This window comes from Polypterus senegalus, chromosome 7, assembly GCF_016835505.1.
Source record: "Polypterus senegalus isolate Bchr_013 chromosome 7, ASM1683550v1, whole genome shotgun sequence".
In the NCBI taxonomy this organism is placed as follows: domain Eukaryota; kingdom Metazoa; phylum Chordata; class Cladistia; order Polypteriformes; family Polypteridae; genus Polypterus; species Polypterus senegalus.
The window spans coordinates 108,231,677-108,246,788 of record NC_053160.1 but is presented as its reverse complement, the minus strand read 5'-3'; the positions used below and the strand labels follow the sequence as shown (position 1 = coordinate 108,246,788).

Below are 15,112 nucleotides of genomic sequence, written 5' to 3'. Positions count from 1 at the left end.
CAGCTGTCACCTGTTCTACAGAAACATAGGAATATGAATCAATTTGCTTATACTACACACAAATAAAAATATACAGGAACAGAGTATCAGAATTGAAAAGGAATGTGCATGCCTGTGTGTACAAATTTTGCATTCCATCTTGTATAACTAAAAGAAATGCCCTGTACTAAAAATATTGAGCTCCCTGTGAAGTTGATTTCATATTATTTACATAGAAAAATTCAGCAAGTTAATTTTTAAGTGCTAAATATGCAAATATCAGCTAAGCTGCAAAAACACTTTTGACTTAACAGTCAGTTCTGGTGTATCACCCCAGAAGCAATGCTGTAGATACTGTACTTCATGGATGAGCAGTATATATGAACATGGTCCCAGAGAGGAGTGTTGCTTGTGGTTAGACATGCAAGTAAGGATTCCTGTTTGTTCTGTACACATGACAGTAGACTTGGACTTGAACTATTGTGCCGGTCTTATATTAGTGGGATATACTGTACAATAAATATGCTATATCTGGTTTACACGATGGTGTAATTGCAATTGCAAATACAGGTTAGGCAGTTTCAGTCTGGTTTTATTAAACCTTAACATGGCTCATAAATATTCAATGTATACTGCCACAAAATTGAAAAGGATATCTATAAAAATTAAGCCAAAGTCACAGCAGACCACTGAAATACTAAAAAATATTTTTATCACCCTTGATTTGACCATGTTTTCTGGATTCAGCAGAAGATATTAATGGTTTACTGTATATTATGTTACGTTAAGTACAGTCAGGGATGACTGTAAAAAGAGAGAGAGAGTCACACATATGTGCATAGAGAACAACTTAAGGGCTCTGGTCACTGTAATTCCATGCTGTTCCAGGGGATGGTGTGTGTGCTAATGCCTTTTCTCTTTCTCCCTCTGCAGACCAGAAGATTGAAGGCTATATCACCACTGAAATCATTTCCAGTGTCTGCCCACGTGGACCCATCTCTTCTTGCTGGAAGGACCTAAGACCGGAAGATCCAACATCTTCAGTCAGTTCAATAAAGAACTTGCAACTCTTATTGTGGTCTGTCTAATCTCTTACAATATATATAATGCAATTCAAAAGAAATTCAAAAGAATAATAATAAATGTAACAATGAGCAGTTTAATGAACATATGATTTCTCTTGTTGTAATCATAGCATATCACTAGATAAGAATAATTTTAGTTAAGTAACATTAAGCAGAAAATGGGAGTAAAGTAAAAATACATCTTAAAATAATTATGAATGTATGGAAAAAATTAAGCAAGACTTGCATAGATGGTCAACCCTTCATTTCACTCTAGCTGGAAGAATTAACGTTGTTAAAATGAATATTCTTCCTAAACTTCTTTTTTAATTTCAAAACATTCCAATATACATCAATAAAACATTTTTTAAGCAATTAGATTCAACAATAACCTAATTTATTTGGAACTCAAAACATCCACGCATCCAAAGAGTGACCCTACAAAGACCTAAGGCAGAAGGTGGCATGGCTCTACCCAACTTTCAATTGTATTACTCGGCAGCAAACATACAAGCTATAAAAACCTAGACACAAATAGATGAACATACACAGGCCTGGTCCTCAATAGAAGTAAAATCCTGCAGTACTTCTTTATATTCCCTGCTTTGTGCCACAATAAATGCAAGTTATCGGCAATATACTAATAACCCAATTGTGCTTCACTCACTCAGAATATGAAACCAATGTAGAAAGCACTTTAAGATGGAGAAGCTTTTATCTGTTGTACCACTGCAAGAGAATCACCTCTTTCAACCCTCGCAAACATAAGCAGTTTTTAATATCTGGAAAAGATTTGGGATTAAATTGCTTAGAGATCTTTATATATACAACATCTTTGCATCCTATGAACAATTACATTCCATATTTAATTTTCCAGCTACTCATTTCTTTCACTATCTTCAAATTAGGAACTTTGTTAAACAGAACTTGCCCAATTTTCCTCATCTTACACCCTTGTCCATGCTGGAAAAAATATTGCTCAATTTCGAGGACTTAGACACCATCTCTACAATATATAAAATTATTTTACAGTCCCTCGCTTTCAAAGATCCAAGAGGAAAATGGGAAAAAGATCTCTTAATCAATATATCAGAAAAGGAGTGGAAAGTAGCAATGCAGAGACTTCACTCGAGCTCCATATGTGCAAAGCATACAATTATTCAACTCAAAATTATACATTGAGCACATCTGTCTCACCTAAAACAGTCAAAAATGTTTCCAGGGCAAGATCCAAACTGCGAACACTGCAATCAAGTCCCAGCCTCACTGGGTCACATGTTTTGGGCCTGCACCAAATTAACATGATTTTGGATCAAAATTTTTAAGTGCTTTTCAGACAGCCTTGGTGTCATAATCCCTCCTAACCCATTAACAACTGTGTTTGGTGTTCTTCCAGATGGGTTTAAAGTGGAGAAGGACAAACAAACTGTGGTTGCATTCACTACACTTTTGGCACATAGACTTATTTTGCTAAACTGGAAGAATCCTAACTCTCCTCTTTTAAGTCAGTGGGAAACCGATGTTTTAAACTATTAGAAATTGGAAAAAATCAAATATTCAGTTAGAGGATCTGTGCAGAATTTTTTCAAAACCTGGCAGGATCTAATCAATAATATTTTAGAATAAGCTCTTAAAGCACAGAGGAAGCAATTATCTAATTTCTTTTTCTTTTCCATTCATCTTATTGGTCTATTAAACTCATCAATTTAGGTATGTTTACAAGCCTTACGTTTTACCCCATTGGCCATACTCTCTCTCAGGGGTGGGGGTACTTTTTTTTCAATCTCAATCCAATTTTTTGTAAAAATTGAGAGACTTGTATGGAATGATTACAATAAAACTATTAAAAATTAAAAAAAAAAAGATTTCTCTTGTTGTAATCATAGCATATCACTAGATATGAATAATTTTAATTAAGTAACATTTAACAGAAAATGGGAATAAAGTAAAAATGCATCTTAAAATAATTATGAAAGCTATTTGAAACTTTACTGTAATTTAGAACTATTAACATTTTATTATCCAATCTACTTTTCCTACTTTAAATGCCTTCATATAAGAAAAATATGTAACTTACATTTGAATACTGCCATGCCCTACCATAAATACAAACTAATACAGTCAGAATGCTTATAACCATTCCCTCTTGTTTTCCTTAAACAATTTATTGAAACAGCTGAAAATACAAAAACAACATGTCAAATAGCAATATTTTAGTTGATGAAAATTCAGTTACGATTAATTATATACACAGCATGTGGTTCTTTAGTGAAAAATGTGCTCTGCAGTTACTTTCAACAATAACTCATATGTACATTAAAATATATTTAATATAATACAATATACAAAATATATACTGCAAGCTTGCCTAATGTGAAGACAGGGTTTGCATTTTCCTGTCTAGTTTCTTTATGTCAGGTTGATATCCAGTTGTTGCAGCAAGCAGACATTCAGTGAGGTGCTTGTGAGTCAGGGGATTACGCTGTTTGCACTTGATAATCTCCATTGCTGAAAAATGTACTTTCGCATGCATGGATGCAAAACTGATCAAACTTTTTTTTGAGCAAGTTAGGACAGCACCATAATCTCCACCTGATACATAAACATGTCCAGAAGTTTAACACTAATTCCTGTTTGTCTTTATGTTGTAAAATGCAGTTATTCAGCAAATCAATAAGCTAATTTTCAGATCTGAAGCTGATTTTACTCCAGTACTAAAGGGAATCTTCAACTGGACAAATTATTGGCATTAGTGGCTTTAGGTCATTCAAACAACTGTTACATTCTCTTAAAAGATCATCAAAATAATCTATGTACTCTGCTGAGTGGAAAGCAGTGCTGTTTAGCTGAAAATTAGTAAAATCACCTTCTTGAAGATGTTCTTGACAGAGAAGTAGCTTTTCATGAAAAGCCAAAACAATACTAACAGGAACAGTGAGAACTGTCTTGTTTCCTTGTAATATCAGATTTAGTGTGTTTAAATGTCCTGTGATGTTGGTGAGAAAAGCAACATCCAGTATGAATTTTTCATCATCAACATAACCCAGATCATTATGCTCCCTGTGCTGAATAAACTGTTATTGGGAGCAAATCAATAAATTTTATTAAAACACTCTGTCAACTTAACCATCAAACTTATGTGTGTAGCATGACATCGCGATAGTGCATTTCATATTCTTCCACTAAAGGTGTTTTAGTGATTGTGCTCAGAAGTAATTTACAATTCTAACTACCTTTTCAATTGTCACATTCAGATTTCCTTTTCTCATTTTGCAAAATAACTGTTCTTGATGGAGAATGCAATGATATGCAAAACATGGGTTTCCCTGCTTCTTTTTTCAGTAACACTGTAAGACCCTTTTCCTTCCCGAGTACTGATGAAGAACCATGGTAAAAATAGATCAACTGTTGGAGCAATTGTCAGAAAATGGAAGAGGCTAAAGACGACTGTCAGTCTCCCTTGGACTGGGGCTCCATGCAAGATCTCACCTAGTGGGGTATCACAGATGATAAGAAAGGTGAGGAATCAGCCCAGAACTACACAGGAGGAGCTGGTCAATGACATGAAGAGAGCTGGGACCACAGTTTCAAAGGTCACTGTCGGTAGAACACTATGTCGTCATGTGGGGTGGAAACATCATGCTTTGGGGGTGCTTTTCTGCAAAGGGGACAGGACGACTGCACTGTATTAAGGAGAGGATGAATGGGGCCATATATTGTGAGATTTTGAGCAACAACCTCCTTCCCTCAGTCAGAGCACTGAAGATGGGTCGTGGCTGGGTCTTCCAACTTGACAATGACCCGAAGCACACAGCCAGGATAACCAAGGAGTGGCTCCGTAAGAAGCATATCAAGGTTCTGGAGTGGTCTAGCCAGTCTCCAGACCTAAATCCAATCGAAAATCTTTGAAAGGAGCTGAAACTCCGTGTTGCTCAGCGGCAACCCCTGAACCTGACAGATATAGGGAAGATCTGTGTGGAGGAGTGGGCCAGAATCCCTGTTGCAGTGTGTGCAAACCTGGTCAAGAACTACGGGAAACGTTTGACCTCTGTAATTGCAAACAAAGGCTTCTGTACCAAATATTAACACTGATTTTCTCAGGTGTTCAAATACTTATGTGTAGCAGTGCAACCTATAATGTGAATTTCAGACCCCTCCATGATTTCTAAGTGGGAGAACTTTCAAAATCGCAGGGTGTTCAAATACTTATTTTCCTCTATATAACAGTGTGTTTATAAAACTCATTTTCCTGATGTTTTCAACTGTATGTAAGTAAGTTGTAAATATCTTTTAGATATAGTACTATAGTCACCTACATTACCCAAAAAGATTTTTACAAAGATTAAGAAAGATTTATTATGAGAAAAACAAACCAGGCAATGGTGGGTATGAGACATGTATTCTGTGTAATTTATAGAGCTACAGTATACTATGATGATGGGCCAATGTCTTCAGAGCTGTGGATATAAGGTTATACATGAGATTGGCCACATATTGTAAACATACTTTTTTATTTTATCGTTTTTATTAGGTGATATTTTCCACAGATTGACATATGTTATGGAATATAAAGTTTTTTCGTTTTTATCAGAGTTGTATTTCTTTGAATTTTATTGACTTATGGAATGATGGATAATTACTTTTTGTTCTTATTAATATTTAGCTAAATAGAATAACTACTTAATTGAATTGTTAAATTGTGAATTTGTATGGCAGTAAATTTACTGAGTCTGTGGACAGTGCTTTATTTCCAGTCAATCATTCAATTCACAGATTGGGAAATGTGGGAATGGGAAGCTGAAGTCTGATTGAGTCCTCAACAATGTTTTAATTTTTCATTATTTATACAAATAATGAATTCCAAAATAATGAAAGTTTGTTTAATTTGTTCATGTTACAGTATTACACCATTCCTTCTTTTTATAACCAGGTATCAAGGTGCTTGGATCAGACTCATATGGTTGTTTTTCTAATGCTGCACTTACCGTAAGACTTGCCGTTGATAGAACATTTATTAAACATCATAATGTTCTGGGTGAGAGTACCAGTTTTATCAGAAAAGATATATTTTATCTGTCCAAGCTCTTCATTGAGTGTGGTGGTACGTGCCTGTGCAGGCATGTCACATCGTGGGTAATACATCTTTCTGTCCCAGTCAATGTAAAAACTGTTCCCCAGACGGATAATCTCCACACTGCAAAATAAAACAGAAAAGTGTTTAATGAGTGTGAAGGAGAAAATGTAATAACACAGAATAAACAGTCTTAACTATGTGAAAGAGAAATGACACAATAGGGAGGGATTGACACTTACTTTACATTTTACAGCACATTTCTGTACCTATTCCAAAACCAAAAAGGTCCAGAGGTTTTAAACTGTCACAATACACTACTCTGATGGAGAAAACTGTCACATTTAATGCTAAGAGCAAACCACTTTTGTTTAACTAAATGATTAATTAAATAATGCAATTGAATAAAATGGAATAAAATACTACTAGAAGATGTAAATGAGGCAAAATAAAAAAATACATTAGATTTTAGAATATGTGACGCTGTATATTTAAGAAAAGCAATGAACAGAAAAGGAGGATTCTGTTTGAAAGAAAAATTGTGGGCTAACTTGTGTGCTAGTAGAGCATGTGTAACCAGGCTAATTCATGTTCAGTGTTATACATTTATTTCTGTTTTTATGTCTTTTTATGTCCCTTTTGTTCAATTTCTATTTAACATAGACAGGAACCATTATTGGGAGAGCAAGTGTTTCAAATGTTTGCTCAGGGTTCAATTAAATGGACATATCTCCTGTCTTCAGTAAGCGCAAATCTGCCCAATAAACTCAAGCTCAGGGCTGGAGGAGGGTTATTTGACTCAACTGAAGTAAACCAAGTGACAAAAACCTTAAATCCAATTAGCTGTCCAGCAGAGCTACTGAATCATGGTGCTGATGAGGTCTGCAGCTGGACTTATCTCCGATTTTGCCTTGGTAGCAGTAGGGTGGTCTATGCAGAGTTCCGTTCAATTTTTGTTTAAAATTAATTTTTATAAGTATTAAGTGATTTTTTTGTAATGTTTTTCCTTTCTCTTACAAAATATGGAAATAGAAGCACCCCACCCCTAAGAAAGCATGCAGGAGCCTCAGTTAAATGCCATTTGTTTTTACTTTCCCAGATGCCAAGGACATTAAAATTAAGAGATTCAAAGCAACTAATGTATTATCTTTTGTCACCCAACACAAATGGAAGAAATGAGCAGCGTAGCAGAAGGTTACACAGGTCAGTCACTGTTTGAACACAGCTTATTTAATCAGTCATTGGATTAATTGGATGATTGGAGTAGAGTGTAAATTTAGATAAGGCAACTATGAAATTTTTGCAATAGGCTTTAGAATGGGGACCTACCAGTAGAACAATGACAAACTGACTATATTCCGTCACTCTGAGCTGCAGCTCAATGTGCTAGATTCCCTATTCAAATTTGGGGAAGGATAATGATTTAAAAGACACATAAGCAGACATTCTTTTGTTTTTCTTGTTTTGAAATTGTGAAAAAATAACAACCAAAACAGATACAAGTGAATGTCAAGCACAAAATTGCTTGTTTAAGAGTTCCTGCTACTGTATATACTGCTGTTGATATCTCTGTGTTTGAACATCTTAAGTGCTATCATGTGGAGTTAGCTATCCAATCAGCCTTTGGATGCCTTTTTCTGAACCAAGTCACCTAGATTTAGATTTAGATTTAGATCTAACTAAAGAGTCAAAACCCAACAACAGACAGGTGGGCTGCCAACATTTATGCCTTCAGTGTTGTATGGACACATTATTCTTGTTTCCATGAAGATGCCCAATGTGCAATTAGTCTCTGTAGCTGATTCAGTGAAGTATTAAAGGTCAAAGTAAGTGCCTTTTTCCTCTACTGTATGTTAAAGTGATTGTATTCTTTCAATATCAATAGTGTGTTTATAAACAAATTTGAATGTTAATTTTGGTTACAACAACAACAACATTTATTTATATAGCACATTTTCATACAAACAATAGCTCAAAGTGCTTTACATATTAAAGAATAGAAAAATGAAAGACACAATTATAAAACAAAATAAATCAACTTTAACATTGAATAAGAGTAAGGTTCAATGGCCAGGGGGGACAGAAAAAAAAAAAAACTCCAGGCGGATGGAGAAAAAATAAAAAATTAAATCTGTAGGGAGTAACTTTAGGTTACCAGTAACAGAATTTTTTCTTACCAAGTATGTTCCTCCTGCAAAGTACAATTGCTATATTTTAGATTTTCCTGCATATTGTAAACATATCAGCTATCACAGATCTTCAAATATTTTCAACTTTCATCTTAGAGGTTTAACTTACAAGTGATAAATGTGTATTGTCACACACATGCAACTAGGAGGACGTTGTATGACCAAGCAAAGATAATTCCACGCCAGGCCAAGGGGTGGCAGGGTGCACTAAACCTTCTCCTGTTATCTCTACAGACCAGATGCGGGAAAACCTGTCTGATTAAGAGCAGATGATGTCACTTCCAGTTCCGGCGTCCAGAAGAATATCACTTCCGGCAACCAATCTGACATCCGAAGAACATCACTTCCGGTTCCTTTATGTCACTTCCTGTCTGATCCCTTAAAGACGCCATCTTTACAAACCCTCGACAGTTCTGTTTTGGACTCCGTACTGAGAACATCTCTGTACTATTTAAAAAACCTTTTGCAGCCAGGAATAATATACGAGTTGCTGCCCCAAACCTTTTTAAGTGTGTCGAGTCTAGTCCTTTTTACAGTATCTAATCTTGGAATGACAATAACTGCAGGACATTTGGCCAACATTAAACAATGAAAAGGATTTGTTTGTACCATTTTTCTGATCTCCCGCTGCCTCTCAGGAAAACAAAATATCAACTGGCCCATTGTTTGCTAATTCACAGCACACAAATTAATGCAGGTTACAGGATTAAGACCACACTTCAAACATCATATTAAAACTACCTACAGTATGACTCACCTGACATAAAGGGAGATGGGCACCACTGTATTAAGGATGATGACATAGGACCAGAAGGTAAGAAAGGCTGAGAATGATGCATTTGGAATGCTGCTTGGCCAGGGAAGGAAAACCTGGAAATAAAATCCGTCCTGATATTCCCAAATGCCATTGCCAATAGCGAGGATCACACACATAAATGCCAGAAATCCAAAGATCTTGGGAAAAAAACAAAATCCAGAATTCTTTGTAAAGTGAAGTTCAACAACAGCTATTTGTACTCAACAAATATAATCTCCCTAGTCAGTGTTGTTTTGTGAAAACTGTAAAATCTGAATGTGAAACTGGATTAAACAAAAACCTGCAGGCACAGTGAGGGTCCAGTACTGAACTCAAGAAATAATTTTTCTGAGGTACTGTGCTGCCCATATATTTCTACACAGATGCTAAATAGCACAGAGTTAATTAATTAACACTTAGACTGAACAAACAAGAGATTGCATAGGTTTTAGCACAAACACATTTTTTGATGCAACTTTATTAAATATGCATGATATTTGTGTTGCAAATGGATATACTGTATTGATTATTATAATAGTAAAGCAAATTGGTCCTTTTTTGTCTTATTCTGCAAATTCTCAGTTGCAATGTGTACTCACACTTCATTACCTGCAGTGTGCAAGGGAGTGAAAAATGTCCTTTAAATCTTTGTTTTCTTTTAAGAAATTTACAAATGTATTATTGGTGGATATCATAATATTGCAGCATCCTTATTCTGTTTTATTCCTTTCATAGAAATCATCATCATATTAAAGAAAAATAATTTACTGTAAATGTACTGTAGATGCAACATACAGTACATCTACAAAATGCACTAAGAAACATATCCTAAAGCATCAAACATATCAGCTGGATATGATGAAAAAGAAAAAAATAACTCTATTGCTATAGTTTAATTAAGATAGGAGTTAAAAGAAAGAAAACAATTCATCCCATATTTAACAACTGTTTTTTTATGAAAACCTGTACGAACCTCAGCTCTCTGGGATAAAGCCCCCCAAACCTCTGATACTGAATTCCTAACATCAAAGTGAGTGAGTTATTTGATGTGAACTGTGAAACAAAACAGACTTGGGTGTGTTATCACCAGGAAACTCACCCACAGAACAAGAACATTCATGAGGCGGTCAATGTTGGTCCTCTTGAAACTAGTTTTTCCTGAGTTTTGCATCAGCTTGGTTTCAGGTCCTTAAAAGTAAAAGGTTAATCAAAGCCATTAATTTCAAATAAATTGTAAAAGTAACTAAGGAATGGTGAATGAGCATGGATCCCAATAATAACTGTTATTTTTGAAATGCCTTGGAATGTGCATCAAAAAGGAAAAATAATTTAAAAATTAGATGAGGAGCCAAGGCCAAGCCAACAGAATGACACATTTATATCCCAAATTTGTTAAATGGATGTAGGACTGTTTTTCTTTTTCTTTTTTTCTGCCTGTTGGGTTTACTTTGGATTTGAGACAGCATTTTCTGATCCTAGCTACACTCTGCTTTAGGTCTTTGCGGGCCTACAATCCAGACCTGGAACACAGTAGTAATTTTCTTTAATTCTACAGAACATTTTTTTTCACATTCACTTGTCTGCTTATTGTGCTCTGTCCTGCCAAACACTGTAACATATTGCATACATCCTCCTTTTTGCAACTCTTTAATGAAAAGGCTTCTTATTAACAAATAATAGTGATAATAACTTCTATATTTTTATTCCAAACAAAACGAACTTCTGTAGGAGAAACTAGCATACTTCTCACCTGCAAAGATAACCAGTCCATAGCACCACTCTGTATTTCTCAAAGTGCAGCCCCTGAGGAGGATCTTCTCATTGTCTAAAGAGTATTTCTGTTCCTTGAAAACCAGTGTCCCTGTGAACTTATCCAGACGGTTGTTGGGTGGCTCACACTGGATCTCACCTGGACAGAAACACACAAAGCAAGAAAAATAGACGTCTCAAAGATAACACTTAAATGATCAAAATGTTCCCATTGATGACAAAGTACATTTGCTGAGATTGTACGCAAAAGCACAATATTAAACCAAGCTTATTTACTCTTATTCTTTCTCACAACTTTAAAATTATATTCTACTCATTTGTGTATTGAGAAGTAATACATTCCTGTTTGTCTCTCTTATATAGTACACTGGGAGGTGTCTTTTGATTCACTCATCTTAATTTAATTTAAATTTCATATGTGACTCTACACTCCAGTACTTTAGCATGGGGTCTCATATGCCAAATCCTGCTAGAACTGTTTCTTATTCAGGTAGATTTCAGGCATGAATCCATTTATCCATTATCACGCTCGTTTAATCAGTTTAAGGTTAAAGGCATGGGAACGTATGCTAACACAATGCACACAGAGCAGGATCCAACCATGGATGGAGATGTGATGGTACACTCAACCACACATCCACAATTATTTAAACAAAGGCTGTTTAGATTTTAAATTTGATATGCACTTTCTGTTTGGCATTTAGAAGTAAAATTACAGATTAAAAATAATAAGGACATGGTAAGAATGGTCTTGGTTGATATCAACAGTGCTTTGGATACAGAAGTGTTGGATCTGTGAAACAGCAATGCTAATCATTGAACTACCCTCTATACATAAAATGTTAATGCCCCCAAGACAGTCTTTGTACTTGTTGCCAAATATGGGATCTGCAGAAAAGTACTTAATAATCTTGGTCTGGCTAACTCTTGAATAAACAGATATAAGAACAGTTTTTTCCCTAAGGCATTCCAGCTCACAAATGGTTAGATTCATCCCACAGGCCTCCCAGAATGTTGTAATACTGTTCATAAATTATTATTAATTGGTTTTTTTTTCAATGATAATTTCAGTATTTTTTGCACTGAGTATATACTGTATATATAGATATATTCTCTTTTTTGTTTTTCTTTTTTTTATGTAACGTATAATTGGAGAATCACCAAAACCCAAGTCAAATTCCTTGTGTGGATGCATACTTGGCCAATAAATCTGATTTTGATCCAGTTATTGTTTCTCAAGAGCTTTATACATCTGCCTCACCCACTGCTACAGTATATAACCACTTAGGAGTACTGACAAAAATAAAACTAGGAAAATGCTCATCACAAACTCACCATTGAAGCTGGATAGCTTGCTAATATCATCCCCCATATCTCCAGTGATGGATAGTGCCTGCTTCACTTTAAGGTTTGTTTCTCTGATGGATCAAACATCAGATTTATAAGTAAATATAAAAGGAAAGTCCACCAGTAAAACACTGACATCTTTAGGTAGTCAAAGAGCCTAGCTCTTCACTTCCTACGTTAATTTCTGCAAGAGGAAATTGACTATTAGCTGTTATAACTTACCCATCCAATTCAGCTGTTTCTATATACACAAGACTAAGGGGTTCACTGCTGGACAGCAAAAGTAGGTCTGCCTGGAAAGAGACAGGGCATATGTTACTTAGATGTAGTGATGTAGAAAGCTCTGTAGTTCAGAATTACAACTTGGCTTCACTCTACAAAGCTAAAAACTCTAATGTAGCCAAGGCTAGGTCCACTATTCCATTACTATTACTTTAAATATTAATAATGACACTGAAATTACCCACATATCCCACTTACTGTAACAAATTGGTTGTTTTCCAGTTTGATTATGTCACCCACTTGAACATTCATCCATTTCTCTCCTTCTAGCCTGCAAAACAAAAATATAAATGTACTAGCCAACCCGCGGCATACCATACGCCACATAATCAGACCGGTTTTTTAATGATTTTTAAGCACAGGGAGAAAATTAACATTTGAAAAATCGGTAATATAATAAATCAGCAAGAAATGCAACATTGTAACAATGCACGAAATGAAGCAACACACAATCGTCCGTGACTGAATTTCTCGTTCAGTATGCACTGCCTGCTCATGTGCCCACCTCCAACTCGGCACTTGAGTCGTTGACATCTTTGCACAGTCCAGATGCACCTGTGACTCACGTAGACTTTTCATTGCTCTGTGCGGTTGCGGCTGCTTTTCTATATATAATCCACCAAGACACCTGACCACGGTAGTAGCGAGGTGGGGCTTCGTTGTTCCTATCGCATGGTTTTTCATGGTGGACGCGGTCGGGTGTCGAAACTGAAAAGAATAATGAAAAGTCAACGTGGCTCAGACGTGCAAGTGGACTCCTAGTACAGGCGAAAGGAACTAACTGGGTGGTCGGTGAGTTTTTCCGTCTGGGCACACGGGCAGGCAGTGTGAATGCCTAGAGAGGGAGGGTAGACGCGGGCGGTGTTGGTGGACAGGGAAACGTCTTTCGTGTTCCTGCAGGACCATCTAAGATTTCCTAGATGGTCCTGTCACGTCCACCCTCGCACTCGAAGCATACACACTGCCTGGTCATGTGCCCGGTCGCAAGAGCAACTGACAGAGACCTGCCCACCAACTGTAAGACCATGGGAAACCCTCGTAAACTGTTTTACATGCTGCATACAGCGATTCACATCCGCGACAAACTGTCTTACACGCCGCATACAGCGATTTACATCTGTGACAAACATGCCTGTTCTTAGATAGTTCTGCCGCATCCACCCTCATACTCGAAGCATACACACCGCCATATGCGCCCGCTCGCAAGAGAAACTCACGGAGACCCGCCCACCAGCTGCCTGTGTGTGTGCCTCTGTCGTCTCTGAGGCTGTCTGTGTGAGTGTGTGGCTTTCTCTCTCGCTGCCTCTGTGTGAACCGGTCAGGCACAGAGAGGGTCAGCTGCTGAGAGAGCGTCTCGACTGTTGCAGGGCCTGCATTGGTGAAGCAGGTGAGACGGTAATGAAACAGAGGCACACGGCTTATTGGTTTTTAAAGACTGCTTCCTTCCTTGTGTTTTAACCTCAGTTTTAAAGGGTTGTTTTAAGGATCCCATGGGATACCCCTCGCAAACTGTTTTACATGCTGCATATAGCGATTCACTTCTGCAAGAAACATGCCTCTATGAACAGTCAACGTGGCTCAGAGGTGCATGTGGACTCTACGACAGACGAACATAATTGACGCCGTTTTTCCTGTGTCATCGCGTCCGAGTTGGTGGCCGTGGTTCTGTGAGTTGTCGTCGTATCCAATAGTCTTAGAGTTGGTGGGCGTGGCTCCTTCCTGTGTGCGCCATGGGCGTCTTACTTGTCAGCGGCTTAGTGAATCCACGCCCCTTCTGCCGTGCTTTCCATGGGTGTCTTGCCTTAGTGAATTATATATATAGATACAAATTGAAAATCAACTTATAATTAATGTCATACAAAACAGAAATGTCTGAAATAAAAATTCATTTTAGTGAAACAAGCAAACAATTTTTTAATTCTTATACTTTCACTATCTCAAGGAGCTTTAAAGGTACAGATCTATATTTCATTTATATACGTATGCTATAAAGGTAATTCAGAGTAATTATTTGATTTAATATTTATTTACACAAGGTCTGCATTCATCTGTCAGTAAATCTCTTTTCAGAAGCTGTATGCTCTAACCTACTCTTATAGAATATAAAAAGCAGCAGTGGGACTACAAACTAGTGGAATGCAAACAGTCAATGTTATATAAAGTACCCAACAGTTATAACTGAGTAAAAGTAGAGACACCTTTCTGAAAATTGACTCCAGTAAAAGTAAAAGCTGCCAGAGAGCAAAATCAAATAAAAGTTAAAATTATCTGATGTTAAGTGTACTTAAGTATCAAAATTTCAATTAAATGTAGGATATCTGTTTGATTTATATCTATATTCAAAAGTTAAGAAAATATATTTGGACTACCTTCTTTTTGCATGTGAGTCATATGACAATCATTAAAGTATAAACCAAGTAACTTCAATGTGAAATAGTGACATTTAGCACAAACAGACATTGTCACAGACAAGGGTTGGGTGGCATCCAGGTGGATGGTTTCTTACCCGGCCAGGAAACTGTATAGTAGGATGTGGATGGACTGGCATCCCCCTATGGTTAGTTAATGATACCTTTCATAATCAGAAGTTCTCATAGTGGAAGGACAGTGAGGG

The 15,112-nt window shown here is 36.6% G+C and overlaps 1 protein-coding gene across 2 annotated transcripts in view; it reads right to left on the bottom strand.

Moving 5' to 3' along the window:
- Window positions 1–15,112, bottom strand: part of LOC120532774 (phospholipid-transporting ATPase ID-like) — a 193,959-nt gene that overhangs the window by 53,778 nt on the left and 125,069 nt on the right. For both annotated transcript variants that reach the window (XM_039759146.1, XM_039759147.1), the window contains 7 exons: window positions 12,697–12,769; window positions 12,439–12,509; window positions 12,205–12,287; window positions 10,850–11,008; window positions 10,199–10,287; window positions 9,061–9,257; window positions 6,029–6,237 (listed from right to left, as the gene is read on the bottom strand). In XM_039759146.1, the coding sequence (XP_039615080.1) occupies window positions 6,029–6,237; window positions 9,061–9,257; window positions 10,199–10,287; window positions 10,850–11,008; window positions 12,205–12,287; window positions 12,439–12,509; window positions 12,697–12,769 (881 nt within the window). The remainder of the gene's footprint in view (window positions 1–6,028; window positions 6,238–9,060; window positions 9,258–10,198; window positions 10,288–10,849; window positions 11,009–12,204; window positions 12,288–12,438; window positions 12,510–12,696; window positions 12,770–15,112) is intronic.